The sequence below is a fragment of the Teleopsis dalmanni genome, chromosome 2 (assembly GCF_002237135.1).
Source record: "Teleopsis dalmanni isolate 2A chromosome 2, ASM223713v2, whole genome shotgun sequence".
NCBI lineage: Eukaryota > Metazoa > Arthropoda > Insecta > Diptera > Diopsidae > Teleopsis > Teleopsis dalmanni.
The window spans coordinates 196433873-196460836 of NC_051847.1; the positions used below are offsets into that span (position 1 = coordinate 196433873).

At 30.4% G+C, this 26964-nt stretch overlaps 5 protein-coding genes across 5 annotated transcripts; 1 reads left to right on the forward strand and 4 right to left on the reverse strand.

Annotated features, from left to right (window-relative positions):
- Positions 1 to 214: 214 nt before the first annotated feature.
- LOC119683487 (E3 ubiquitin-protein ligase TM129-like) lies at positions 215 to 3004 on the reverse strand. Its single transcript, XM_038097171.1, has 3 exons — positions 2480 to 3004; positions 2295 to 2424; positions 215 to 906 (listed from the first exon to the last, which is right to left on the reverse strand). Exons 1-3 carry the CDS (start codon positions 2977 to 2979, stop codon positions 337 to 339), a joined length of 1200 nt encoding a protein of 399 aa, XP_037953099.1. The 5' UTR covers positions 2980 to 3004; the 3' UTR covers positions 215 to 336.
- A 1033-nt stretch (positions 3005 to 4037) lies between these two features.
- Positions 4038 to 5847, reverse strand: LOC119683488 (protein Tube-like). Its single transcript, XM_038097172.1, has 2 exons — positions 5291 to 5847; positions 4038 to 5223 (listed from the first exon to the last, which is right to left on the reverse strand). Exons 1-2 carry the CDS (start codon positions 5679 to 5681, stop codon positions 4256 to 4258), a joined length of 1359 nt encoding a protein of 452 aa, XP_037953100.1. The 5' UTR covers positions 5682 to 5847; the 3' UTR covers positions 4038 to 4255.
- A 1726-nt stretch (positions 5848 to 7573) lies between these two features.
- Positions 7574 to 16319, reverse strand: LOC119683489 (contactin-like). The gene is made up of 10 exons (XM_038097173.1): positions 16293 to 16319; positions 13296 to 14236; positions 12358 to 13235; positions 11488 to 12292; positions 11262 to 11428; positions 10327 to 11199; positions 10086 to 10254; positions 9884 to 10017; positions 8665 to 8848; positions 7574 to 8593 (listed from the first exon to the last, which is right to left on the reverse strand). The coding sequence occupies exons 2-10, from the start codon at positions 14158 to 14160 to the stop codon at positions 8487 to 8489; spliced, it is 4182 nt and encodes a 1393-aa protein (XP_037953101.1). The 5' UTR covers positions 14161 to 14236; positions 16293 to 16319; the 3' UTR covers positions 7574 to 8486.
- Positions 16320 to 18976: 2657 nt separating this feature from the next.
- On the reverse strand, positions 18977 to 20602 carry LOC119676508. Its single transcript, XM_038087748.1, has 3 exons — positions 20268 to 20602; positions 20098 to 20208; positions 18977 to 19133 (listed from the first exon to the last, which is right to left on the reverse strand). Exons 1-3 carry the CDS (start codon positions 20600 to 20602, stop codon positions 18977 to 18979), a joined length of 603 nt encoding a protein of 200 aa, XP_037943676.1.
- A 2735-nt stretch (positions 20603 to 23337) lies between these two features.
- On the forward strand, positions 23338 to 25261 carry LOC119683490. The gene is made up of 5 exons (XM_038097174.1): positions 23338 to 23507; positions 23695 to 23868; positions 23932 to 24300; positions 24381 to 24649; positions 24709 to 25261. Exons 1-5 carry the CDS (start codon positions 23474 to 23476, stop codon positions 24976 to 24978), a joined length of 1116 nt encoding a protein of 371 aa, XP_037953102.1. The 5' UTR covers positions 23338 to 23473; the 3' UTR covers positions 24979 to 25261.
- The last annotated feature ends 1703 nt before the right edge of the window (positions 25262 to 26964 follow it).

A 26964-nucleotide genomic window follows, 5' to 3' on the forward strand; every position in this document is an offset into this window, starting at 1 on the left:
CATAACTAAATTATATAAATTAAAAATATATAAATTCTTTTGTGACTAAATAAAATGTGACTAATTTAAAAAATTATTATAATAAATAATAAAATCATTTATCTATAAGAAATGATTTTATAGATATCTCTACAAAAAGATTTTAACTATTTAATTTACATATTTATATACACTATTCAAATTTAAAGACAAAGATAAATATTTTGAACTGCATTTGAGTTGAAGAAAAAACTATTTTTAGTCGCAGTTTATTTAGTCATTTGTTAAATATTTACTTATAATTTGCTGTGAACACTGGCTTTAGTTTAATCAACAATTCTTTATGTTAACTTTGTATTATGTTTCGATATTATTGCCATCTCCAGCACTATTATTCCTTCTTTCAATATAACTTACATCTAATATACAAAATTTCGCGCGACACATTGGACAACTGCATTTCTGCTCAAGCCAGACTTCACGATCGAATTCATTTTGGCGTGCGGCAAACCATCTTGCTAGACACTCAACACACCACATTGGACGACAATAGCAATCTGAACAGACGTTATCCGGTACTAATGGACGGCCTTCATTATCAACATCTTCACATTGCTTACGTATTTTGATGTTGGGTTCCGCTACCATACAAGCGAAACATTTGTCTGCAATAAGGTCTGCTTTATAGATGGGATTAAGTGCTACATGTTCCTTGAACACATCAACGAAACGATCAACTACATTCCTATGAAATTGTATATTTGCTGGTATGGATATTGGTCGAGTTATACGTTCTTCTAAATTACGAAATTCCAGCGCATTAATGCGGATATTAAAGTCAGGTATACCTTGACGATTAGTCTTCACTTTAATGCTAATCATTTGCAGCGTGTCATTCGAGTCTTGTGACACATTATATGTTTCCGTCTAAAAAAAAATAAAGTAAATTTAATACAATCACTGTCTTTTTAAAATATGAATAGTAATATCAAACTGCTTATTTATTTATTTATTAAAACTATTGTCAAGACAAAACCCAACGGCCGGTACTGCGGTCAGTTGTACCATATATAAAACTACTTACAACTGCAGACAACTATAATCGTGAATAAAGTTGTTTGAGATATTTATAACTGAATTTTTCTAAAAACTTAATAAAATAGTTTTTATTTCGTATGCTTAAAAATCACAAGTTCAAGTTCTATAGTCGTTCATATAGATTGGTTCTAATATACCAACGAATGGTCATTGTGGTAGAAGTCCCACTTAACGAAAGGTTCCTTACACAACCCATGTTTTAAACAAAGAAATAGAAGAGGTTTTCATGATCTCGAAGCTCGATAATTGAGTAACACTGAAAACAGCCAATAGACATATTCTAATGTACATGAAAAAAGTCATAGTTTTCACCCTGGATATTATAAATGATAGTGTTAACTAACGAAATGTGTTAAAGCTAATGTTCCATAACATATTTTGATAAAGGGACCATCATTACTACCTATAAAACTGCTCTAAAATATTACAAGACACGGATAAACATTTAGATATAATATCCATAGTATCAAAGAGAATAAAAGTTAATAGCATATAACTCTGTGCACTTTATGTTTCACTCAGTAAAATAAGCAAATTAAAAAAAATAATAATGGTACTAAATTTCTTAAAATTAGTCTGTACTGTATTTTATTGTAGTTGTTGCAACTACTGGAGATCTATAAAGCAGATAACATAAACAAATATTCAAATACTTTTATAGCTATATTCAAATACTTCTATAGCTCCATTTCGCTATTAAGCAAAGTCAATGTATTACTTAGATAAAATTTATTTACTGATATGAAGACATTCAAGTTATATAAATATCGATAAACTTTAATTTTGTTAACCCATAACGTTTATGGTATATGCCTATTATTATTATATTAAATTATATAATTTCTCAAGACCTCAAAAAAGTGTTTAGAGGTTGACTGCTTTACAATATAATCCAGACACAAAAAATAATCTTATACCTACTTTATCTCAAACAACTACTTACTTTTTTCTTCTCACTCTACCTTAATCCAATCACATTCTAATCTATTATTTATGTAATTGTCTTTATATTTCCTTTTATATAAACCTCCAAGGGTCACAACAAGAATAAGAATACCTTTTTTTTTATAACAAGATAATTAACTAACTTAACTTAACTTACTTTGTATTAAATATAATTTACAATTACAAAACTGAGTAATGATTTAGTATATATTATTAATCTTAAACTTAACTTAATGTTAAACAATGACCTTTATTGCATTATTTTACTATACCTTTGCTACTGACAGGGAGGTATCACTTTGATGGGCGAAGTTGACATTATACAATGAAGTTTTTATTATCCAATTTTGTGTTGCAATCACAGTTGAAATAGAATTTAACTTCTTTTTATATATGTCGTACCTAAATTGAATGAAATAGTTATATGTTAAAATAAGTATTGATTTTTTTCTATTACCTTCGAAATTCTGCACTTATATCCGTTGCAACAGGTAAATAATTATGTGGGCCATTCGAAAATTTATTTAAGGTTAAACTGATCGGATGACGTTTCCAGTTTTGATGTTTCCAATTAAATATTATCGCTGGTACAGCTAAAACTGCTATTAAACTAAATCGTTGTGCTATTTTCCATGTAAGTGTTTTGAACGCCACTGCTTCCTGTGGCATTGGAAAATCAGGGTCAAGGTCTGCCTCTGGTGGTTCCTTTACTGCAAATACTGAAAATTTCAGTTGATGTATTAGAAAATACGCAGCCGGAAGACAACTGTGTACGAATAGATTTAGGCAAGTGCGTCGCTGATGATAAAGTATAAAATTAATTTTCTCATCGCCCAGTAACCGGGCGCCAAATTCTTCGATCGTAAAACCTAAACGTTGAAATTCTTCCGGAGGAAACACAATACACATACATAATAGTATATAAAATAGATTAAACAACAGTTCTGATTCGTCCATTGTATTAAAAATTTTGAAAAATTCAGGGAAAATTCCCTCAGTATTAAAAAGAAAATAAACCAAAACAAAAATATATAATTCTTCTGCGTGTCAAAATATTCTTGTCTCTTTTATGCTGTTCGTTCAGTGCAGGAACTGCAGGGTTGCTATAATTCTGTTAGGAGTTTATGTTAATTTTAATGTTAATGATAATTTTTGCAATGTTCATTTTTCGCCATTAATAATGAAGATTGGATATTTTAAAATAATTAAATTTATATTTCTTTATATATTGTTCAATTACATGCTCCTCGGGGAGATATGCAGATCTAAGGCCAATTATTGCTTAGTCTAATGAAGTGATAAACAATAATCGTGTCAAGACGTAGAGAGGGGTTATGAAGAAACCTCGTAGTTTCTAAATGTGTTCAAGTGCACTGACTCAACATAATAATAAATAATGTAAAATATTTATAGAAACAATACTTTTAAAACTCATGTGATCACTTTTTTCTTTTTATTTTGTGTTCTTAGTGCTGTTAGCTAGCACTTTGCTGATTTTATTGTAAAATTCATTTGTTTTTGTAGCGTTTTAAGCTAACAATTTTCTTATTTTGTCTTTTGCTTATTTCAATGTATGTATTTAAAATAAATTGACTACTGATTTTTTTTCTGGTTGACAGAAAGAGTCAAAAGCTATAGTGTAAGACATGAACTCATTAAAACCAACACTTATATGATCTAGACAGCCCTGGTTTAGCACATAGCTGTATTCTTAATTTAATTGACCTATAAGAGTTCTTGCTGCACAGGGAAGGTGTTGTTCTTCCTGGAAATGTTAAAAGGGGCACTATTAAGATCTTTATGCAACCGTAGTCTTGAAGAGAATACTGCATATGTGTGAAGGATTGTAAGTGCTTTAAAAAGTGGCGACGTATCCTCCTTGTACTTTTCTGTATCCTCATCTTTTCTCGTTTAAGAATGGTGGATGTATCATCCTTAAGAAGAATATAATCTATGCGCAAGCACAGGATAAATAATGATTATAAATAATGGTTATTTTTTTTATTTTAAGGTTTATTTGTAAACATTTATGAGTAACATCGAATTGTAAAAGTTTTGTATAATTTGGTTTACCACATTCGTAAAATAATAAAAACAAATAATAAAAAAAATTATAATAATAATAAGCGAATCTGCATAAATCTCATATGCAAAAGGAATGTCATTTACGTTTCTTACCTTTTTTATGTTTTCAATAAAAATTAGTTATTTACGTACATAATTGAGTGCATTTTTATGGCTTTAGTGCGCTTAAGCAAGGAATGTTCTCGTTCGAAGCGGAACTAGAGTCGTTCATGCTTAATTCGAAACTGTTTTCGCCACTGGTGCCAGTGACCGTTGTTAGGCTGGAATCATTGTTGGAACTTCGTTGTTCTAAGATACTTAAGTTGGGTATTGAATTGTCATCATCATCGTTATCTGAATCGTCGCCGTTGAGGTTTGCAGGTAGTTCCATATCATCACCGATACTATCATCGTTACTTAAGCTGCTACGATGACTGTGCTCACTGAATTGGGGTGAAATGCTACCATTGAGTATAGCGCTAATGGGTAGCAGCTCACTATCATCTCGTTCGCCATTCAAATTTAATACACTTATATTAGGCAAAATCTCATTGTCAGTCATGGAGTGAATTGTATGTGTTGCATTATCGATGCTCTTTGTTGAGTTTTCCACAAGAACGCTTAACATAGGAATTGGTGCTTCGCTGAGGTTGGTGGATTCTGTGTTTTGTGATTGTGCGTTAGTTTCCGCTGATACTGATTGTTTACTTTCGTTTTCGTTTGTCATGAGTGCAGAAAATTTTGGTATATTTTGTGAAATTATTGCGCCACTAGCAGTAAACGAATTATCCACCGCTTCATTAACATTATTCTCATAAATTCTGCCAGCTTCAGCGGTGCTCGCTTCATTTGCTTGCTCTGTTTGTAGACGCGCGGCACGCAATGCTCTTGGTGGCGGTTTGGGTGCATCGTTGTTATCAATGGGTACTTGTTTTTCGATTCTTTGATATTTGGTATAGAAATCTTTATTATTATGAGTTGAACTGTTCGCATAATTAGCATTGTGATTGATTGTTTCTGTTCCAGGATAATAGGAACTGTCATTGACAATATCTTTAATATCATTAAATAAATCATCTGGGAGCGAAATATCGATTTTAGCAGCTGGACCGTTCGTTGGTCGCGCAGGTGGAGGTTCTGTACCAACACAAAAAAGAAATTATTAAAGTTTGGAAAGGTTTGAGTGGACAACAATGCAACTTACCATTTAGAAAATTTAAAGCTACAAAATCTGCAGCACGATATAACTCTGCTTTCAAGAGCAGTTGTATCAGTACTCCAATTGTGGGTCTTTCAAATCTACGACCAGAGGTGCTCCACTCGTCAAACAAAATCTGTGAAAATAATCTAGATTCACCAGGTCGCTTAGTAGCGCTTTCTATAAGCCATATGTCGTCGTTATTGTATTTCAAGCCAGCCGCTGAGATGGCTTGATCCCAGTCAAGCATACCGTCGTCACTGCTTACTTCATTGTTCAGCTCTTTTGGGATCACTTCCATCAATTTCTTCCAGCAATTGTTGTCATCCAGTATAAGACCAAGTTTGTAAACATCGTTTGGTTGCAGATGACGCAGCTCTGTCTTACGTGTATACATTTGCCGTTCTTATATAATGCTTTTCGGGGACGAGTATTTCAGGTGTTCTAATACATTTTTTTTAAATTTTACTAGATCTTAACTAAGGAATAATCAACAAGTTCTCCCAACGCGTCTTTGGGTTTTTCTGCAACTTGTTATCCACATATATCCAAACAGCTGTTCAAGTGTGGAATGCGAGTTTTCAGTGCTGGAAAATAAGAAATTTTTTATCATATATTTTAGTACACTGGAAAAAATTTTTTAAAATAATATTTCAATAAAGTGAAAAAATTTTATACAAAGCTTGGTACTTTTTTTGCAAAAAGCCACAAGATGAGACTTAGACCTAAGACCATCTCATAGGTATGCTAAATGTACAAATTTCAGTCCGTGTGGATCGTAAAGGTGAAACCCGATTAATCAAGTGAAAAGCAAACATTAGAAAATAGAAACGCCTGTATCATATTTCCACTTGTCTCAATTAGACAATTTTAGATAATTAGATAATTTACCATACAAAGATATAAAGCTCATATAAATGAGCTCATTATAAATAAATCAACTGATTTAAGGTGAAAAATGTTAAATGCAATACTTAAAAATAAATTTCAAGCAAGGGAAATTACCAAAATTTGAAAAATTTGTTATATGTTTTATTTTATTCTATATGAAAATAATACTCTGCATGTTTATGATTAAATATATAAATATATAGATACAAATAGGTAACCTTCAAACCTTAATTGTTTGAGATCACTGCTAAACACACTGAACTACTACTTAAAAACGATCATGTATTGCAAAAGAATTCTCGTGGTTGGTTGAAAAAATCTTTTATTAGTTTGTGAACAATCAGCGTAGAGAAGAATAATGCTCGGTTTCAAGCAAGATATAGCACTTTCTTTTTCTCCTGCGATCAGGAGTAAAAACTTTGAATTTCGTGTCATGTTTAAATGTTATTTTAAATTTATACGATATGCTATATATATACTATATAGTATATATACTATATATATATTTATACTATTACTATCAATCAACACGAAGAAAGAATTGTTCTTAATACTGCATTCTTTTTGACAAAGATATGCAAATGCGTAAGTCCTACTACCGCTTCCATTGCAGAAGTTTAAATGTTGTTACTTAATCCGTGTGGATGAAGTATACGAAAAATAATCAGAGTAGGTTATTCGAAAGAGATTCTCTCATGCTATACAGATTGACGTTTAAATGATACCAGAGTCAGTAGGACCGTTCCAGTACGTTGTATACGTCGATCCTTTTCCATCCTCACCATTTTTTTCATCTCTTTCTTCACTTCTATCATACACCTTTCCATTTACATCATCCTTCTCCATTAAGTTAGTTATTTATTCTTTATATGTGATTTTTTTCTAGATTTATTTGACTTATAGCAACAGCAGTGATAGCGAGTTGTCTAAAAACGACCGGGTAGGTCTACGTCACGGACGTTTATTTTAGCCACTCGTCAACAGTATGGAACAAGTGCCATACCAAAGGGATTTTACAAACAGATTCCAACGGTTTACAACAACAGAAACACTGAGTCGTAGGCTCCGTCGCTCCTGAAATCCGTTTGTATAATATCCTTCAGACTTTTCTATTTTTGAGACTTCATATTGGTATGAAGAAAAAACTTCCTTAGTCTCAAACAAAAAAGATATCCATGAGTCTTATATGAAAATCACAAATGGATATGAATGGGTATGCGGTGAATTACTGCTTAGAGTTACTGAGGGAAATTTGCAATCGCCATAACGAGTATAGTTTAAGTGTTCAATACAACACTAATTTAATAGATTATTATAACATACGCTTCTACTTAAATCCCCAATTTATTATGGCTTAATTACAAATAAATTAACCATATATATTTTTTTTTAAATTTAATTTTAAAACATTGACTTTATTTTGTTTACGTTCTATTACACAATTGATATAAAAACTTTGTATATTGTAATAGTATATAATATATATGGATGTAAATTTGACAGAATGGACGAAATTTTATATCTGATAAGGATAAGAATATAATTTTTTTTCTCTATATGCTATATACTATTTATAGACCAAATCTATTATCTATATAAATTTTTTTTTTTGATATATAAAATATTTTAATAAATTTATAGTAAAAATTATTCGATAATTATTCATTTTTTACATATACAATATGCATGTGATTAGTTTTTCACAATTTTAAGGCCACTTTACTGTTACACAAGAATTATATAATCTAGGTATGCTATCAACAGACAGCCTATGAATCTTTTCCAAGACTACAATGGAAAAATTAGCAAAACTCATTAAATAATTAAAATGGTTTTCAAAATAGAAAAAGATGGAAGGACGGTTTAATACAAACGGTAACACAATGGGTCAGTAAATGACCTAAGTGTATCGTAGATGGTCGACAGCCGTATAATCTAACCTACTATTCTACATTGATTAGTTGTAAATAATATATAAAATAAATTTGAATACATAAAAAGTATATAAAACTTATATAAAACTGATATATTCGAAATTAAAAAATAAAGTCGATAAAAATACAATAATATACGATACAATAAACAAATGCTCGTATAATAAAAATAGACGGAATCGTTGCAACATAAATGTTCAGATAAACTAAAGCTTGGCTTATATATAAACTATAACTATAAATCTACGGAATGTACTTTCTGGTATATATAAATAAATATATACTTTTAACACATATCTATAGATGTATACAAATTTCAATTAATTTGAATAATTTTAAATTTTCGACCGTTAAAAGACATTCTAATATGTTTCTAGCTAACTTTTAAACATATAAGTTGTGATTAAGGTGATTATGGTGACAATCAGAGCGGTATTAATGTTGTATGCATAGCGTCTATTGGAATGGTTACGTGTTGTTTTACCTATAATTATAATTATAGTTATAATATTTATAATAAATTTTTTTATTTACGTATTTGTGTTATAGACTTACCCATCTGGAAACGTAAAGTTGGACTAGACATACGACCATCGCCTCCATTGCTGAAAGCTAGCACACGCATATTGTAGCTTTTTCCGGGTGTTAGATTGCTAATATAGATTTCTAATTTTTCTCCAACTGGTATTATAGTATCATTGGCGGTAATCATATTCTGATCTGTCTCCCAAATACGAACCTGAAATATTAAATTTAGTTTGTTTTAGTAATATTTTTAAATAAAGCAGCGATGGGTTGGGCATGTCATAAGAATGACGGATTTGAGAGTACCGCTTAAGATTTATTAAAACGAAGTAGGAAGCGGCAGAAGAAGAGGGCAGCTGAATTTAGAAGAGATGAACATAAGATATTGGAAAACAAAAGCAAAAAACAACAAGAATGGAAGGATGCTGTTAAACAAGCTTAAGTCCTACATGGACTGTATAGTCACGGATGATGATAAATATTTTTAAATGATACAATGAGAGAACATAATCACTTGTTACATTCTAAAATTACATTATTTTCCTAATCACTGATGTGATATTAATGATTAATTATAAATAGATCCGATCCAATACACGATACTAAAACTCAAATTCAATAAATAACATTTTTTATTTTTAGAAAGTCATACACCCATGATATGAAACCTTATTTAAATAGGTACAGTTAGGTTAGATTGGAGTGGCGACCATGTGTCCAAAACGCACTTAAGCTCAAATAATGGCACATTCTAATATCACAGATAAGGTTAGTTCATATGCAGCCAATGTCAGCGTATGAACAACTCTGAAAGGCACGGCTCCCCCATTAAAAGGGAACCAATTTGATAAGTCTATAAACTTGGACAAGTCCCTAATTTTGCAGGATGACAACACTGTCACGTTGGTAAGAAAAATCTTCTCCTAAGCAATGATAAACATTGATGCATTTCCTCTTTATCGGAAGAGATACAACGCCTAGTCATATAGGATAGACTCAGTCGCAAAGCATGTCTTTCTAGTACACAGTGACAATACCGGAAGCATTCTGTTGAGCAGGTTACTTCAACCTTCCACCTATCCTCCTATCTTATACCCAACCATTCACTCCTACAAACCCAAATTTCTTTTCATTTCTGTATGTTTTGTTATCCATTTCATGTGCTTGCTTGTCAGATTCAAAGGAGTTCCGATAACAAGTACAGTATGTAACCCGATTATTGGTGTTTCTGTAGAATTTATTTTATTACCTTGTAGCCAGCAATTGGCTCCTCATCTGGTGCTGGTGATATATAACGCCATACAACTCGTATCGTAGATGGATTAATGCCATATACATGTACGGATGATGGTGGTTTTTGTGGCGCCTTGCGATATGTGCGTTCTAAGAATAAAACCAAAGAAATTATAAAATATACTATATATATAATAACATATGTATGAAAAATTTACCTTCAAACCGTTCACTTTCAGGACCTTCACCAGCAGCATTATAAGCCATGACTTTAACGAAATAATAAGTATCCGGTTGCAAACCCACAATCGTAGCCCAATTTCTTGTGGTACGTGATAAATAATATACAGCATCTTCTTCTTGATGAGTGGTCTTCCAGTATTTTAACTTTTTTTTCGCCAAGCAAAAGTATTATTATATTAAAAGAATTACATATATAATGAAAAGATGTATACTTACTCTGTGTCCTATTAATTTACCACGTATGTTTTCACGTGTCAAATCGATTGGTTGCCAAGTGACATTGAAACATGTGGAATTGTATGGATAGGCAATAGGTTTTTGTGGTGCCACTTGTGGCATATCTTCTGCAGAATATATTATCACGGATTCACTTTCAGGTCCTTTGCCAACACTATTAATTGCTTGTACCTTAACTTCATACTCAGTATAATAGTTTTGAAATGGTATGTTAACAACAGCAACACCAACGTTCTGCTGATGTTCTCGAACATCGCTTGCCCATTCCAGTTTGTCTTTCAAACGCCAAAACACCTTATAATGTATACCATGACTATGTTGTTCTTGCGGTAATAGAGGATCCCATTTTATAGTAAGATCACCTATTTTACCACCACCTCCACCCACATTTCTAGGTGCTATATATGGTTTATCATCATAGGTGCTATAAATTGGTGATGGTGTTGATGGTATGCCAATGCCAAGATCATTAACTGCTGTTACACTGAACTCATAAGAGGACCATGGTGTTAGATTAGTTACTTCGGCTTGTTGACGTCCTGTATAACGATCAACTTCACGTGCTTGCAAATGTGTCGATACATTCACCCATGTACGATTCCAATTAGTACGACCCAATATATTGTAATAACGTATAGCACGTCCATTATTTGCACCATCGACCCACTCAATTAATGCTTTTGTTTTGCCGACTTCAATAACCTGAACACCGCCCGGTGCGCCAGGTGCACCTTCAATTACAACAGAAGTTTTCGCAATCAATTCATTTACCGCAGATTTCACGACACAATCATATTCACCGCCATCTAACATTGTCACATTATGTACGGTCATACGATTATAATCAATAATCTAGAAGAATCAACACAATTTTAATTAAATTTATAAAAATAATTAAAGTTAAGAGTACTCACTATGCGTTCTGTGCCGTCGTGATTATTTTTCAACACTTCACCATTACGCTTCCATACATACGCAATATCGAGAAGTTCATCATAAGAAGCTTCACATTGCAAGTAGATCAAGTCATGCTCTTTGGTAACGATACGTAATGGTGGCGTCTGTATGAAACGTATCTCCTCTATAAAATTTGAAGTTATGTTAAAAATATGAATATACATTATAATTTTAATATCTTACGCAAAACAATAAGACGCGCACGTGATTCATCAAAACCAGCTTGATTGGAAGCTACACATGTGTAGGTGCCTTCATCGTCGCGTGATGTTGGAGATATTATAAGTGTCCCACTTGGTAGTATGCGTCTATGTCCACCAGATCCTATAACTTGCCCATCTTTTTTCCAAACGAATTTCGGACGTGGCGCGGCTTCTGGGTTACACACAATTGTGGTGTTTCCATTGTAGGCGGCATAAATCTCAGCTTCCAGTGGGTGTTTCTTAAATGATGGCTTCATTGAGAGTACACGCAATTGTGCGGAAGAGAATGCAGTCTTTAATTGATTTGTAGCACCACATTGATACATGCCATCATCCTTATCAGGATCCAAATATTTGACTGTCAGTAAATTATCCTGTATTATATAACGATCCTTATTTATATTTTCAGGATCAAGACGTAGTGCATTTTTGTACCAAGTATAATTAACATCGGGTATAGCAAATGCTTCACAAATAAAAGTCACATCACTGTTATAATCCTTGATTTTATCCAGTAACGGTATGGTAAATTGTGGTTTCATTTGTATATTTATAAAGACCGATTTTTCTATGGATCTTCTTGGATTTGTTATAGTACAAGAATATTCACCATTATCTCGCGTTGTAGCATTTTGTATGATCAGCACACGATTATAATTTGTGGTAAAAGCATTACGTTGCAACGGTAGTCCACGTCTAGTCCAATTATATGCTGGAATTGGATAACCGAAAGCCATGCACTCTAAACGTATTTCATCACCAGCGACTGGAGCTTCGGGAAATACCTAAAATTAGTAAAAAAAAATTATTATTGAATTATTAGTAATATAGCTATATGTGAAATTCTTACCTTTGGAAACGAATTTGCAAAAATGAGTGACTGATAATTGCTATTAGGCAGCACACGCAAGGGGAAGAATGGTCCATTACGTCCATTGTCCGCAACTAAAGTTTGTACTGTACATGAATAATTGGCTCTATCTACAGTTTCTATGAAGGAGAAATATAGAGCGCCATCATTTGAAACAAAAACGCGCTGATCCTCATCAACGAAATTTGGAAAGAAGTCACGTGACCAATAATATTTCACATCAGGATAATGTTGCGGTGGATCACAAAATATTGATTTTCCCCAATTCATTTCACCCGTTTCAGAGGAACGTTTTAAATTGAATTCCATAATAAAACCAAAATTCAAATTGGCGCTCTCAGAACGCACACGTCCAAATTTATTTTCGGCCACACAATGATAAGCACCTTGATCGAGTGCTTGTCGTGGTTCATAGATAATAAGATTACCACCGGATACAGTATAACGTTCATTCTTAAGTGGATCAATTAATTTATATTCCAAAGTATCATTAGAGTATATTTCCCTGTACCAAGTATATGTAGGTGTTGGGTAACCTAAAGCAAGACAACCCAGTGTAACATCATTAATCATACGATTTTTGTATGTGTCATAGACGGTATCATTGGGTTGCTTTACGAAATAAGGACCACGCGGAATTCTTTCAATATCAATCACATAGAGACCATAATCAAATGGACGCTTGTCATCATTTTTTAAAAACACATTTTCCGGATTATAGAGAGTTCTTGATTCGCAAATGAAGAGATTCAATTCACCGTCATATGTAGGCATAAACATCCAACGATCACGTTTGCGGGAATAAGCATACACAACGCGATCTTTAACATAACCATTTTCACCATATAAATTTTGACCTAGAGAAGATGTTAGAATTTAATAAGATTTAGTAAACTTAGTAGAAAATATATATATACCTAAAAATCCTCTCAAATTATTGCTGCTCGTACCAGCTGCGGTATTGAACTTTTGATTGTAAAAGTTGCGATTATTATCATTTAAGTTATTTGCATTGTGTACCAAAAAGCGATTATCATGCAAATCTTCATTTTCAATAGCTTGTTCCTCATCAAACGCAAAAGAATCCTCAAGATAGAAGAATTGTGAATTATCATCGTTAACCCAGGAATTAGGTCCTGTTTGACGTGCCGAAATCCAAAAGCGATTTTGTGGCTGATTTTGTACAATTAACTCTTTAAGTATAAAGGAGTGCTCATCCACGTTATCGATGTTGATAAGTTCCGAGTTGTATGCTTTGCATATCTTTTTGGCATCCAACCAATTACGTTTCGGAGATCGTATAAAACGATAGCAAGCTTGTCGGAAAGATATCCAATGCTCAGGGCAAAAGTTTTGCTCATTGGTGAATTCATCAATATAGCCATAATTAGGATTGCCTTGCGTATTGGCACGATTGAATGGATCGTATGCATTGGTGCCACCTAGTGTATTTGTGTTCAGCTGACGATTGCCACCAGGTTGATCATAATAACTATTGTAATTATTTTGATTCGGCATCAACACACCTTGTTGATTTTGCAAATCTTGTTGTGAAGGCAGTAGTGGGTTTTCATATATTGAAGTCTCGGGATTTTGTTGTGTGTTCGTATACAATGGATTGTAACGTGGTTGATAATCCTTATTGTAGGTCGGTTGATATGTTTGTTGGTCATTTGGTAATTGTGCAACTGCATCGGCTTCTGCGAAACTGTTTTTTATGTATAGGATAAACAGTAACTGCAATATGAAGTTGCAAAGCAAATTTGTTCCTTTTCGCCGCATTTTACGAATTTTTCCACTTCAATATTTTTAATCAATTGAAGTGAGTTTAGTTCAAAGGCACGTTCTAAATTCGATCCTGATAAAAAAATATATATATTAAAATAAATAAAGAAGCAGAAGCAGAGTTATTTAAATTAATTGTAGTTGATAAACAGGATGTAGATATATTATCATCATATTATACGTATTATCATAATTTCATAAGTTTAAATTTAAGGCCTTTGCTCTTTATACTATAGTGTCTTTGTTTTTCTTTTTATATAAAATTCCATTCATTAACTATTCATTATCAATTTTGATTTGTGTTTATAATACAAAGATATAGACCGATACAAAGATATACCCTCGTGTAATATATGTAGTATTATTAACATGGATTCAAAAATTACAGTTTTATTCTACTGTTAAAAAATTAATTGACTTTAATAGTTAATAGGAATTAAGAGCAACAGATATATAGGCCACCAACAGGACAGATTAATGTAAAATTAATAGGTTCTTTGTATCGCAACAAAACCCGAATTGAACAAACACATTACGTCTATCGAACGTAGAGCAAACTGTCTTTCATTTCTATGAATTCAAAGTCTCTCGGTGCAGATGTTAATTAATTTAAGATGACTCATTTTTTTATAGTATTTTTTATTGTTACAGTAGTGAGAGAGTACATATATTGCTATTTAACTATCAGATTTAATAAAAGTGTTTTTTTAAAGACATTCAAATTTGCATATATCTACATTAAGCATACAATCAAGCCTATTGAAAATTTTGTTTCATCATTCTAAATATAATAAAAATATTATAATTCTGATCTGTTTCGACATATCTTCTAAATTTTCCATTCATTAACTTTTTGTTACCATTTTCCCATTGGCGGAAACCGATTTTCACATTGTTCTTTAAGTACTTCACTTGTAGTAATATCCATAATTTAATAAGTAATAAGTAATATCCATAACGCAAGAGAAAGTTTGGCTGGATTGGTCATACCTTATGAAAGCCGTCCAGTGAAGTTTGTTTTCAAGCCTTTACGTATAATCCGCAAGGCAGTAGAAGAGGAAGGCCTAAGATTACTTGGCTCAGATCAACACTAAACGAAATTAACATCCAATCCACACACCTTAACAGTTCATACATCAATATTGTTGAGCTCAGAGAAGTGGCAGTAAGAAGGAAAAGATGGAGGCAATTTATAGATAGCCTAAGCCCCAGTAAAAGGCATGGAATCATGTGCTGGCAAGCAAGGCTTAATAATAAATAAATCTATTAATTCTAAATCTATTCATTTCAGCTCAGTACTCTTTTTTTAATATAAATATTCTACTAATTTTATTTAAATACTTATAATTCTATATATGTTAAACATTTCAATTTTAATGGGCAATTAATTGTTTGCTTGAACATAAAACTTAAAAAGAAAACAATTGATGAACAGATAAAGTATATATTAATATATATATATATATATATATATGCATGCTAAAAATGTTCAATTGTAAATAAAATAAAAATATTTTATGAGCTGTGAATTCTAAATAGAACTGAGATACTCGAAATATTAACAAACAAATTTTTAGATTATTGCAGCGCCAATGTAAACAAACAATTTTTTACAGTGGTTAAAATAACAAAAAAACAAACCAAAAAATATAAATATGACTTATGGAAATTTAATTATTTAAAAACAAAATTTTGAATATACACATAATTAATTATAATTGAAATATTTTTAAATAAAAATAATTTAAATAAATTTTCATTTATTACTAAAAATTTTTTTTTTTGCCACACACTTACATACGCTGGAGTGTAATGACGAATTAATTAAACCGTCAACACAGAAGGTGTGGTCTGCTTATATATTTAAAGCTGAGCTTAAAAAACACATTTATTTTTTTTTTGTATAAAATTTTTTGAACTTTTTAATTTAAATAGTTGTTATTATTTTAAAATATTATTTATAATTTTATTTTTTTTGTTTTTAAATGCATATTACACTAAACACTAAATGCACTGCCAGAGAAGTCTCAAGCTGGCGTAGCAGCGCAGCTAAGCTTAAATCATACAACCACACCTTAAACTTGAATCACCGTTTATTTGAATTGATTTTTTCTATAATAAATACTTACTTCTTATAATTTATTTTATTTCATATTAAATGAATAACAATTAATTATATATTCATATTATTAAAATCAATTTTTTTTTATTAAATTTCAAAGCAAAACAAAAATTCCACAAAAACAAAACACCAACTCAACTAAAATGAAGTCTTGTTATGTCTACAAAGCAGCGGTCTGACACTAGAACAGAAATAACAATGCGTACTGGAAAGAGAGTAAAATTTTAATTGATGAGCAAAAACAGGGTTGCCAATACTTTACTATTGGAAAATATATTGGAATTTTTGAATGAGATTAATTTTGGTATTTAAAGTATTTAATCGTATTTAATTGCATTATAAGTTGTAAAGAAGTTAAATGATTAGAATACATTATTACACAATATATATTTTTATATTAAATACAATAATACAATACAATACAATGTGTTAAAAATAATGATATTTTTAAAAATTTTTTCTTCTATAAACATAAATTGATAAATTATTAAAAAAATAATTTCTTTTTAAGTTGCCTAAGTTAATTTAATACAATTTAAAATACTAAACATCCAAATTTTTCTACTAGTATTTTTATTCTGTAATCACATTTTAATTTATTTTATATACGGCAATACAATGGGTCAATAGGACTTAGTGGATCCCTTAAGGATCGCCGGTATAACCTAACCTAACTTATATTCTATTTGAAAAACTTAAAAGTTAACAGTTATTAAAAAAAATAGACATGATTTATAACAAAATAATCAAAATAACCAACTTAAGCAATTAGGTGAAGTTATGTAGTATTTATATGTGTATCAAATATAAACACAAGACGTATATTATTTCTTGGATAATAGATATTTTTTGGTGTTACTACAAAATTCCTAAGTCTCAAACTTAATTCTTATTTTTCTTAATTCTTATAAAACCAATGACGTTTTTATTAACTTAAATAAGCAACTACCATTTACAATGTTGCGATATTATCTTTAGTTTTAAAACTGTTATCTACACTTTATTAATTTTGTGAGTGCTATCTACTTTTTATAGAGATAAGTTTTAATTTTAGTATGTTTCTAGTAAGTAGATTTGTAGTTTTTTTTAAGGAAGACCTAGAAATATTATATGTCTTTTTTTTAAACGGAAAACAGTGGCAGAGTAGCACATCAAAACCTTTATTTAAATGATATGAATCCTGGAATCCTAACTTTTTATAAACTCCTTTAAAGTTTCTAATGATATTTCTATATGATGTATCTAACTATTGGCTCGTCTGATTTAAATATTTATGTATGTACATATCTATTAATGTCTTTTTTGTAGAAAGTAACGCATTTTATGACAAAAAGAAACTATTTAAAAGTTAGAAGGGTTCGAATAGAAATAAAGAGACAACAACAACAATTTTAGTTAATTTATTGAAGTTTGACTGACCAAACTTTTTTTACTCTTTTAATCTCTATGGTTAGCTAAACTTCAATAAATTAACTAAAATTGTTGTTATTGTCTTTTCATTTTTATTTGAACCCTTTTATATATATCTAGATTTAAGGGCTTCAAGTACCGTCTACGTGTTGGAGAAAAGTTGTATTATAATGTTATAGACAATAAATTAAGAAATACCTTTATAGTTTTGATTATAACAGTTATTTAGGCTTGAAAAAACGCATTTATCTGCAAATCTTAAAGACTGCGCTATGTCAAATTAGTAAGATCTAAGGTTCACTCCAAGTTTGTTATTAATTTCTTAGTGATTTTTAAAGAAAATTAATAATATATTCTTTAAAAACAGTGTTTGTGGATCCAGTACTTTCTTGATATTGTATTTATATAAATTTTTTAAATTCAAAATTGGATAATTTTATTTGGAAACACACAGATGATTAGGATGTGAATAATCGTAAAAGAGAGAGAAAGAAGATTATTAATGACATTTGTATGAGATATACTATATTAGAAATCGACTACTTCAGAGTTATACTATCCGATGTGGGTGTAATTAACTAATTTTTTTGACTTAAGCTTATAATTTTATCTAAGTGGATATTCATATAGATTTCATGGTATACTCTGGTTTAGTATAGCATCATATTTTATGATATATAGTGGTATAATAAAGTCAATAAAGTATGATGTGGTTCAATATAGTACAGCTGTGGGATTAAGGAATGAAGCAAACACCAGTCGACTCTCTACAGATACTCAATTAATATTTCAGTGCAATATATAAAAATATTTCCAACTAGAGGTCCAGTTTTTACAGATACCAACATACAATTTTAGTATATAAAACTATTTTCAATTACGAAGTCAAATTTCTATTTATTTTATTGTGACACCATTTTGGACACTACATCTCTGAAATGTAGAAATAGAAATTTTTTTTATGATGGAACTATTTTATTTGTTTGATGCATTTTCTTGGGCTTCTTGGGTAAATCGAACATAATTAGCGAACTTTCCCAAACTATTTTAGCTTAGAATTTTGAAATCGCCCACCTCTCCATAAATCCATTGATATGCAAAATATATTCTCTAACAAAATGACTAAACATTCTGAAAAATGTTTACTTTCTGTTTTGAAAATTGCACACAAATAATTTTAAATATGCGTATATAAGTATATATATTTTACTATATCTATATTGAAAATATATTTACTGTTGTGTTTATTAAAAATAATTAAATTTAGTAAATATTTGTTTGCTATGAAAAATGGAAGACTTGTGAAAATTGTGTTAAAATTGATTTGGTACATTCCTTAAAAATCTCATTACATGGACCACCCAATCGACCTATCTGTTCTGCGTGGTAGTATTCATTGTCGGCGTGTGTTGTTAGTTCGTCAGCAGATGTAGAGGGTCTGAAATAAACGAAAAAAAAGACAGTGTCTTTAATAATTTTAAATAAAATTAATACAGTTTTAACTAAAATATTTTGTTAAGATTTTTTTAATGAATCATAACAGAACCTTATATTGCCTTGAATGTCAGTATACATTCTAAGAGAATTTGTATTAGGATGAACCAACTATATGTATGTTTTATACTAAATTAGATTAGTTTAGGTTATATCCATTATGCTGTGGTATTATTAAAAACCAAGGGTTAAAACCAAGTAGAATCTTTGGCAAAGCTTATGATGCTATTTAAAAGAAGGTCCTGAAGTTCGCCAAGATACACAAAAAAGAAAGTCCCTAAAGTGTTAAGGCAGCGTCGTGTATGTGACGGACAGAAGCAAAGCAGGTGGGATGCATTTTCATCGTCCTCAGCACAACTGCGGCAGAAATGGTTGAAAGGAAGATTTAGTCTCCTAGCATGGTTACCTAGAATACAATGATCTGTAAGTAAACCTACTACAAGACTGATATGTCAACGGAGCATCGCTATTAGAGAGTTTAATTTTCTTCTATTGTTGTGTGGCCAAATTGCATACAGATAAATTTAATTTTAACGTCAATACGACAGTAATTAATAGTTAATATGACTATTTTCACTTTAATACTGGGTTTGTGTCAGTTGATTAATGAACACTGAGCCTGAGCTTCGAATTTGGCAGTTCAACTCAAGTATTTGGTAATACTCGCAATAGCTGTATGATCAGACAAAAAATTTGTTTAAATAAAAAAATATAATAAAAATTTTATTGTTGTAGTTCACTATTTTTCGAAACCTCTCTATATTGTCTAACGTACTTTAACAAAGAAGCAATCAATCGACTATAAACAACTGCTCTTCGGTATAAAATCTTAACTATATAAGCACACTCTTTTCAATATAATGCTGCATACCACTTTTAATCCGTTCTATTATTCTCACAATACTCACGTTAGTATTATATGTAGTATTTCACTTAAAAGTCCACTGCCATAATGAAATGGTGCATCTGCCGCTTCACAAATCGTTCTTAAAACACAAGTTCTTCCTGCATATCCATAACTAAAACGATAGAGTATACTTTATATAGTTTATTTACATATATTTTTTCACATTGTTACTTCTCTGAAAATTTCTCCAAAACTTTATAAATTAACCAACGATACTTTGCATATTTTGATATATAATTTAGATTTGAATTCTTATATTCTCTCTTCATGTCAAAGAAATCGAAATTTTTAGATACATTTGTTCTTATTTTATAGGGTTCTGTAATGGGATGTGTAGTGTGATTTCTTAAAGCGAACACTGTCGACGGTAATATATGTGTACTCTTGAAGACAATACCCGTAAGAACAGTCTCGAACTGTAATTCTTCAACTGGTACACCAAAACCGCAAACAAACTGTAAAGAACCCTCTGAGCAGGAAATGATTAGTTCCATAGTCTTTCGCATATTTTTAAGAGTAATACTCACTGCCGTGATAAATAAGCGGAAGTTTGCAATTACAAATATTAATTAATATTAGAAAATATACAATATTTATTTGTTTTTTAAAAGCTGACATTATTAATTTATTACATTTCTTTAACTCAGTTATGAATAATAGTAATTTAACGTTCGAATTCAACTAATGCTAGAAATATGGCCTCTACATGGCTCTGGTCTATTCTTTGAAATATGTGCAAAAAATTAACACCTTCTGGCGAGACTACAATAGGTAAAAATTCGCAAAGCGTTTAATGGGAACATTTGTGCGAATTTTGTTTGATGTTTTAAATTAAATTATGCATAACGAAGTAAATAATTATTATATTTACTGCTTGACTGTTCCAGGGCTGGTTCTTGCATATAATTTAAATATATTATAATTATGGGAAAAATTGCTACAGGTTGGAAGATGGGTTTTGTAAAATATAATTTTATTATAAAAAGTTGATATGCAGAGAAGTTATTAAAAGACATTGCCAGACACATGCATACTCATCCAAGTCAATTAATAAAGTAGAATTCTCCATTAGAAAGTAATATAGAATTCTCCAAGGTTCTCAAGTGTTTAATACCGACTGTTAAACACTTTTAGCTATTTATCTTTATACAGTATTTAATATTACCGTCGCTTGTTTCACAATTCAATTTTCTACAAAATCGTTAGAACCCCAAACAGGCACGGACCCCGAAAACCGGATTAAGGAACTAAAGTCCTCAAAATTTATTGAAGGACTGTATTTATATATATGTTAATTTGTTACATGAAAACATATAGTTAAGCGGATATTCTCTAACTATTTAACATCAATCCTATCTCCGGGTTAACAAATAAGAAGATCTGGCCCTCCAAGTTGGTGGTTGATCGCAAGGCCAACAACACTGCATCGGAAAAAATTTTACCGCTATGCAACCCTTAGGGAGGCCAAAGTTCGTACTGGACTGTAATGCCAAATAAGAAGAAGAATGTTAATTTGTTATTAATGCAACCTGATAGTTGATAATATAATATATTTAAATCATTTTAGTGGGAACAGAGCTTCCACTCCCGAAGTTAAAGTTGTTATTTTTGATTTTAATTTATTTAGGATGTACTTCAAGTATTATAACTTTTAATTATAATTAATTTATGAGACGACATTTGCTTAGGTTAGAATTGGTCCACCATCAATTAATTTTTTTTATACGTACACCAGAAGGATATTTGAAAGGACATTCAAATAAACAACGTGGAAAAGCACGACTTTCTTATTCAAGTAAAGTAAACTAACCTAACAGCTCTGTTAGGTCGAAAGGAAAAGGATCCTGAAAAATTTCGAATGTTTTCCTAGCCAATGATGAACACTAAAACATGAGATGGATTACAGTCACATCTTCTTCCGTAGAACCACAATCTTGACAAAAATCATTTTAGGGTAGACTCTGTCTCAGAGCATGTTTTTCTCGTGACCTGCCAGCGCTAATACCGTAGAGCTGAGCAGGTTACGGTTTAGTTAAAGCAGCTGTTTGTGAAATTTCTTCTTCAGTTTGGACCAGACTAATCTTGGGATCTGACAGGAGTTTTTATCTGTCCAACTTTTAGGTGAGGCATTTGAAAGATACTGCTCTTCGAACATATCATGACACTTTAAGTTAAGATATGTTGGACAAATATAATTCTTACTATTTGGGATTATTATAAGAAACTTTTCATTCAACATATTTAATGCGGATTTTATTTATCTCTTCAGAAAAAAAAAATCATGGTAAAATCTCACAATCATTATTTTAAAGATATATTAAATAAAATAATATTTTAAATTACATAAATTTATTAAAATTATACACATAATAAAAATATGAATTATTTAATTTAGTTTTAAATTAGTTTAATAATTTATAAGACATTTCATGATAATTTAATAAAATTAAATATTATATGCAAGTTGTTATTTAAAAAAATAATAAAATATATATTCACATAAATTATTAATATACATAATAAAAAATAAATAATTAATGAATAATTAAATTTAATTAATTAATAATAATTTAATAATAATTAATTAATAATTAATAAATAATTAAATAAAGCTTCAAATTGTAGAAGATTTTTTTATTTATTTGTTTTATATAACATTTAATAACAATTTCTATAAAATATCTAATAAACAATTAATTTAAATAATATTTTACTTATATATTTTTTTATTGTTTAAATTTATTTTTTATTAAATTGTTATTACGACCAATATTCAATCAGTTTTTTATATTTGTTATTGATCTGAGATCGTTTATTTAACACATAAATTTATATAAATATTTTTTAAATAAAATAAAACATTACAATTTTTAGACTATGTTAATTATTTAGTTGTATTTTAATTTTTATACAAATATTATATTACTAATATATTATATTATTAAAATTAAATTTATAATGAATAAATATTAAATAATTATATATAAATAATAAATATATTTTTCATATTTATATTTTATATAAATATATTTTATGAATATATAAATAATTAAATAATTATTTTTTTAAAAATATGAATAAAATGTGTACCAACGTATCACATGTTAGATGCTTTTACACAAAAAATTACACATTGCAGTCCACATGTGTCTACTACTTTTGTATTTGTTGCGCAACATTGTTGCAAGCAACCCTGTTATTGATGCTTTGGTATTTTTGTTTTGAAGCGCATTACGCATTCATCATTTGTGTCGTGATTTTTATTGCAAATAGTGCTGCTGCTGATTCATAATACGATAACTGTGAACGTAAACGATCTCTTCTTATATTAAAATAATTGATATATTTAAAATTAATTAATTGTAAATAATAATATTATGGCTGATAAACCAACAGTTTTAATATTAGGAGGTTTGTATATAAGCACAGCATCAACCACTTGTTTCCTTGTGTTGTGTTTGTTGTAATACATGTTCCTACCATGCACTGTGCACTTGCATCCAACATGCATACAACAAATGCTTTGTCGCTTATCAATTTATATTATTAAATTCTTAAATTAAATGTTTTTTTGGTCTTATATTATTGATAATAACAGGGTGCGGATTTATTGGACGTAATTTAGTTACTTATCTTGTTGAAAATGACCTTACGCAGGAAATACGAATTGTAGATAAAACGCCTCCACAAATGGCTTGGCTGAATAAACGGCACACAGCCGCAATCGGGAATGAAAAAGTGGAATATTGCAGTGCAAATCTAATAAATGCCGGTAAGTCAATATGAATGAGTCATTTGAGGCGACATACCTACGTGTACTTTTTTATCCTTGCAGCTTCGTGTAAAACTGTTTTTATGCCGCACACAACCACGGCGCGTACGTGGGATATTGTAATTAATTGTGCGGCCGAGACACGCCCAAACCAGACTGATGCAGTTTATAAGGAGGGCATACTTAAGCTCAGCATGAACTGTGCACATGAGGCAGTGAATATAAAAGTGAAACGTTTTGTTGAGTTGAGTTCCGGTTGTGTGAATAGTTCGGAGAAGACACCATTAAAGGAGGACTGCAAATTGGACCCTTGGACTAGCGTGGCAAAACAAAAATTGAAAGTCGAAAAAGAATTGCACACACTCGATGATCTCTCCTATACAGTGGTACGTTTGCCTATAGTATATGGACTTGGTGATAAGCGATATCTAAGTAAGTTTTAATACGCATACTTAAAGAAATATTAATTTACATATATATTTACATATGTACATAATTGTTTACTGCTTCAGTGCCACGCATAATTATTGCTGCTATCTACAAATACTTAAACGAAACAATGAAACTGCTCTGGAATGATGCTATGCGTTTCAATACGGTACATGTGGATGATGTATGTGCTGCTATATGGGCTTTAGCACAGAGCTCACAAGCTGCCGGAGAAACGTATAATATAGTAGATGACTCCGCTTCGACACAGGGTACCATATCAGATTTATTCGCTGATATTTTTGCAATAAACATAGACTACTTTGGCATTGTAATGTCCAACTTAACAAAGGTACCATACTACCTTCAATATATATTATAATTCATTCTTTATTAATTCTTTATTTCTAGTTAAGTTTAACTGATACTGTAAGCGAAATAAACGATAAGCATATGGCTCCTTGGGCTGAAATATGTCAAAAGAATGAAATCAATAATACACCACTCACGCCATATATGGATGAGGAGCAGCTGTACCATAAGCACTTGCATTTGGACAATACAAAATTAAAAGATTTTGGTTATAAACTTATGGTGCCAACGATTAATGCGGAGCGTGTAATGGAAATCATAAATGATTACGTTGACCAAAATTTATTCCCGAAATCATTGACTTTATGAATTGTGATTTGATATTTGCAGAATTTAGAGTTTTTCTATTTTCATATAAACTATTAGTGATGTTTATATACTTATTTTAGGAAAGTTTTTATGAAAAAGTATAGCTAACGTACTTTAAACCTCATTAGATATTGTTGGTATAGAAGAGCAATTATTTGAAAATTTATTATTATGACTAAAGTGTACTTATAGTATTAATGTTCAAATTTTATTTTAATTTTTTATTATATTTCAAAAGTGCTAAATACGTTTATATTGTACTGCTACGATTGATATTCCATTTTACGATATTATTATTATTATTATTATACTATTACAATTTAAAAAAGACAACGAACTTTTCATATACATATATGTATGTCATAATATTGTGCCAAAATAAATTAAATAAATAAACACAATATTAAGGAAATTTAAAATAAGTTTAATTTCTGTTTATTAAGGAATTCAATATTCAGATAATAATAAAAACTACATTAGATGATTAATTTTAAAGTCAAGGAATATAAGTTTTCAATATATCAGTTATCTTATTATTCTGTGAAGGTGTTCTTAAAGGTGAATGAGGGCTACTGGCAAAAGAAAAATGCATCGCTTTGATGTCGATTTGATGACTGGTGACTATGACTAAAGATTTCATCTAAATTATGTACACTAGCTCGTTCATCCTACCTGTGGTTCTGTATGGCGCAGAAACAAAGACACTATTACAGAGTTTTCTAAGAAATTTTTGGTTTGAATGGTGGAGTCGTTGTTGTCGTAACCCGCTGGGACTTGTAAGCAGATAACATGAAAGGATAACAAAACGATTACATGAGGAGGGAAGTGGGTGGGTAGAGGTTAGGGAAGATAAAGAAGAATGTGGAGAAATTAGGTGAGAGGTTCATATTGAACATTATCCCTGATCTAGACGAAGAAATCTGGCCATTTCAATAGGGTGCGTCCAACGGTTAATTGAACGAAGGTTAGTGTGTGCAGGCGAACAGATAGTCGAGGTCATGGTGTGAAGAGCTGTAGTAAAGGTAGCTTTCTTTCAATGGGTAAGTCGTTCCTTTCAGAGTTGCACGTATGCTGACCTCTAATCTGTTTATGAACAATGAGAATATATGGTATCACAACAGACCAATTTTTGAAATCAAGTCGTTTTTGGGCACAAACCCGCCACCTAACTTAACCTTTGATCCTCTACGAGTTGACGATGACTACCACATCCGAATAAACAATGAATCGTATAAACTTTATCACGACATTTGTATAATTCAGTAAATTAAGATCAAGTGACTTTGAAGTAGTGCGAATAGATGACTGCATCGCAGCGAAAATGGTATTTGAAATGTTCGTTAACGAAAGAACGCGTAGTGGTAGACCGATGAAGTGATTTAGCTAAGGAAGCACTAACTACACTCATTAAACTATTTCATAAATTTATATACACCTAAGCTTTAACATAAACATACCATACATTAAAATAAACTAGAGTAACTACGCCAGTTAACAGCACCAACAAACACGAAAGAAGAATTTCATTTTTCATAGAATTTGTGTAGAAAACTATTGAATAAATATTTTTAACAGTAAACTGGTTAGAGGGATTTGGTTATTAATGTATAATTCCAGTTAACAGCACCGACAAATTCTATGACAAAACATTTTCATTTTTCATAGAATTTGTGTAAAAAACTATTGAATAAATATTTTTAAAAGTAAAATGGTTAGAGGGATGTGGTTATTAATGTATAACTAAGCCAGTTAACAGCATCAAAAGTACGAAAGATGAATTTCATTCTATAATAATTATTTTTAATTATAAAATGCTAAGTGAGACGTGGGTAGAAATGTATATCTCAATCACAGTAATAATGCTTAATTTGCAGCATATGGTATTAATATATTAAATTGATTTCTTTCTAAAAGAAGCTTAAAAAGATATTCAAAATTTAATTTGTTTTTAATGTTTTATTTTATTTTTTATATATTATGGCGTAG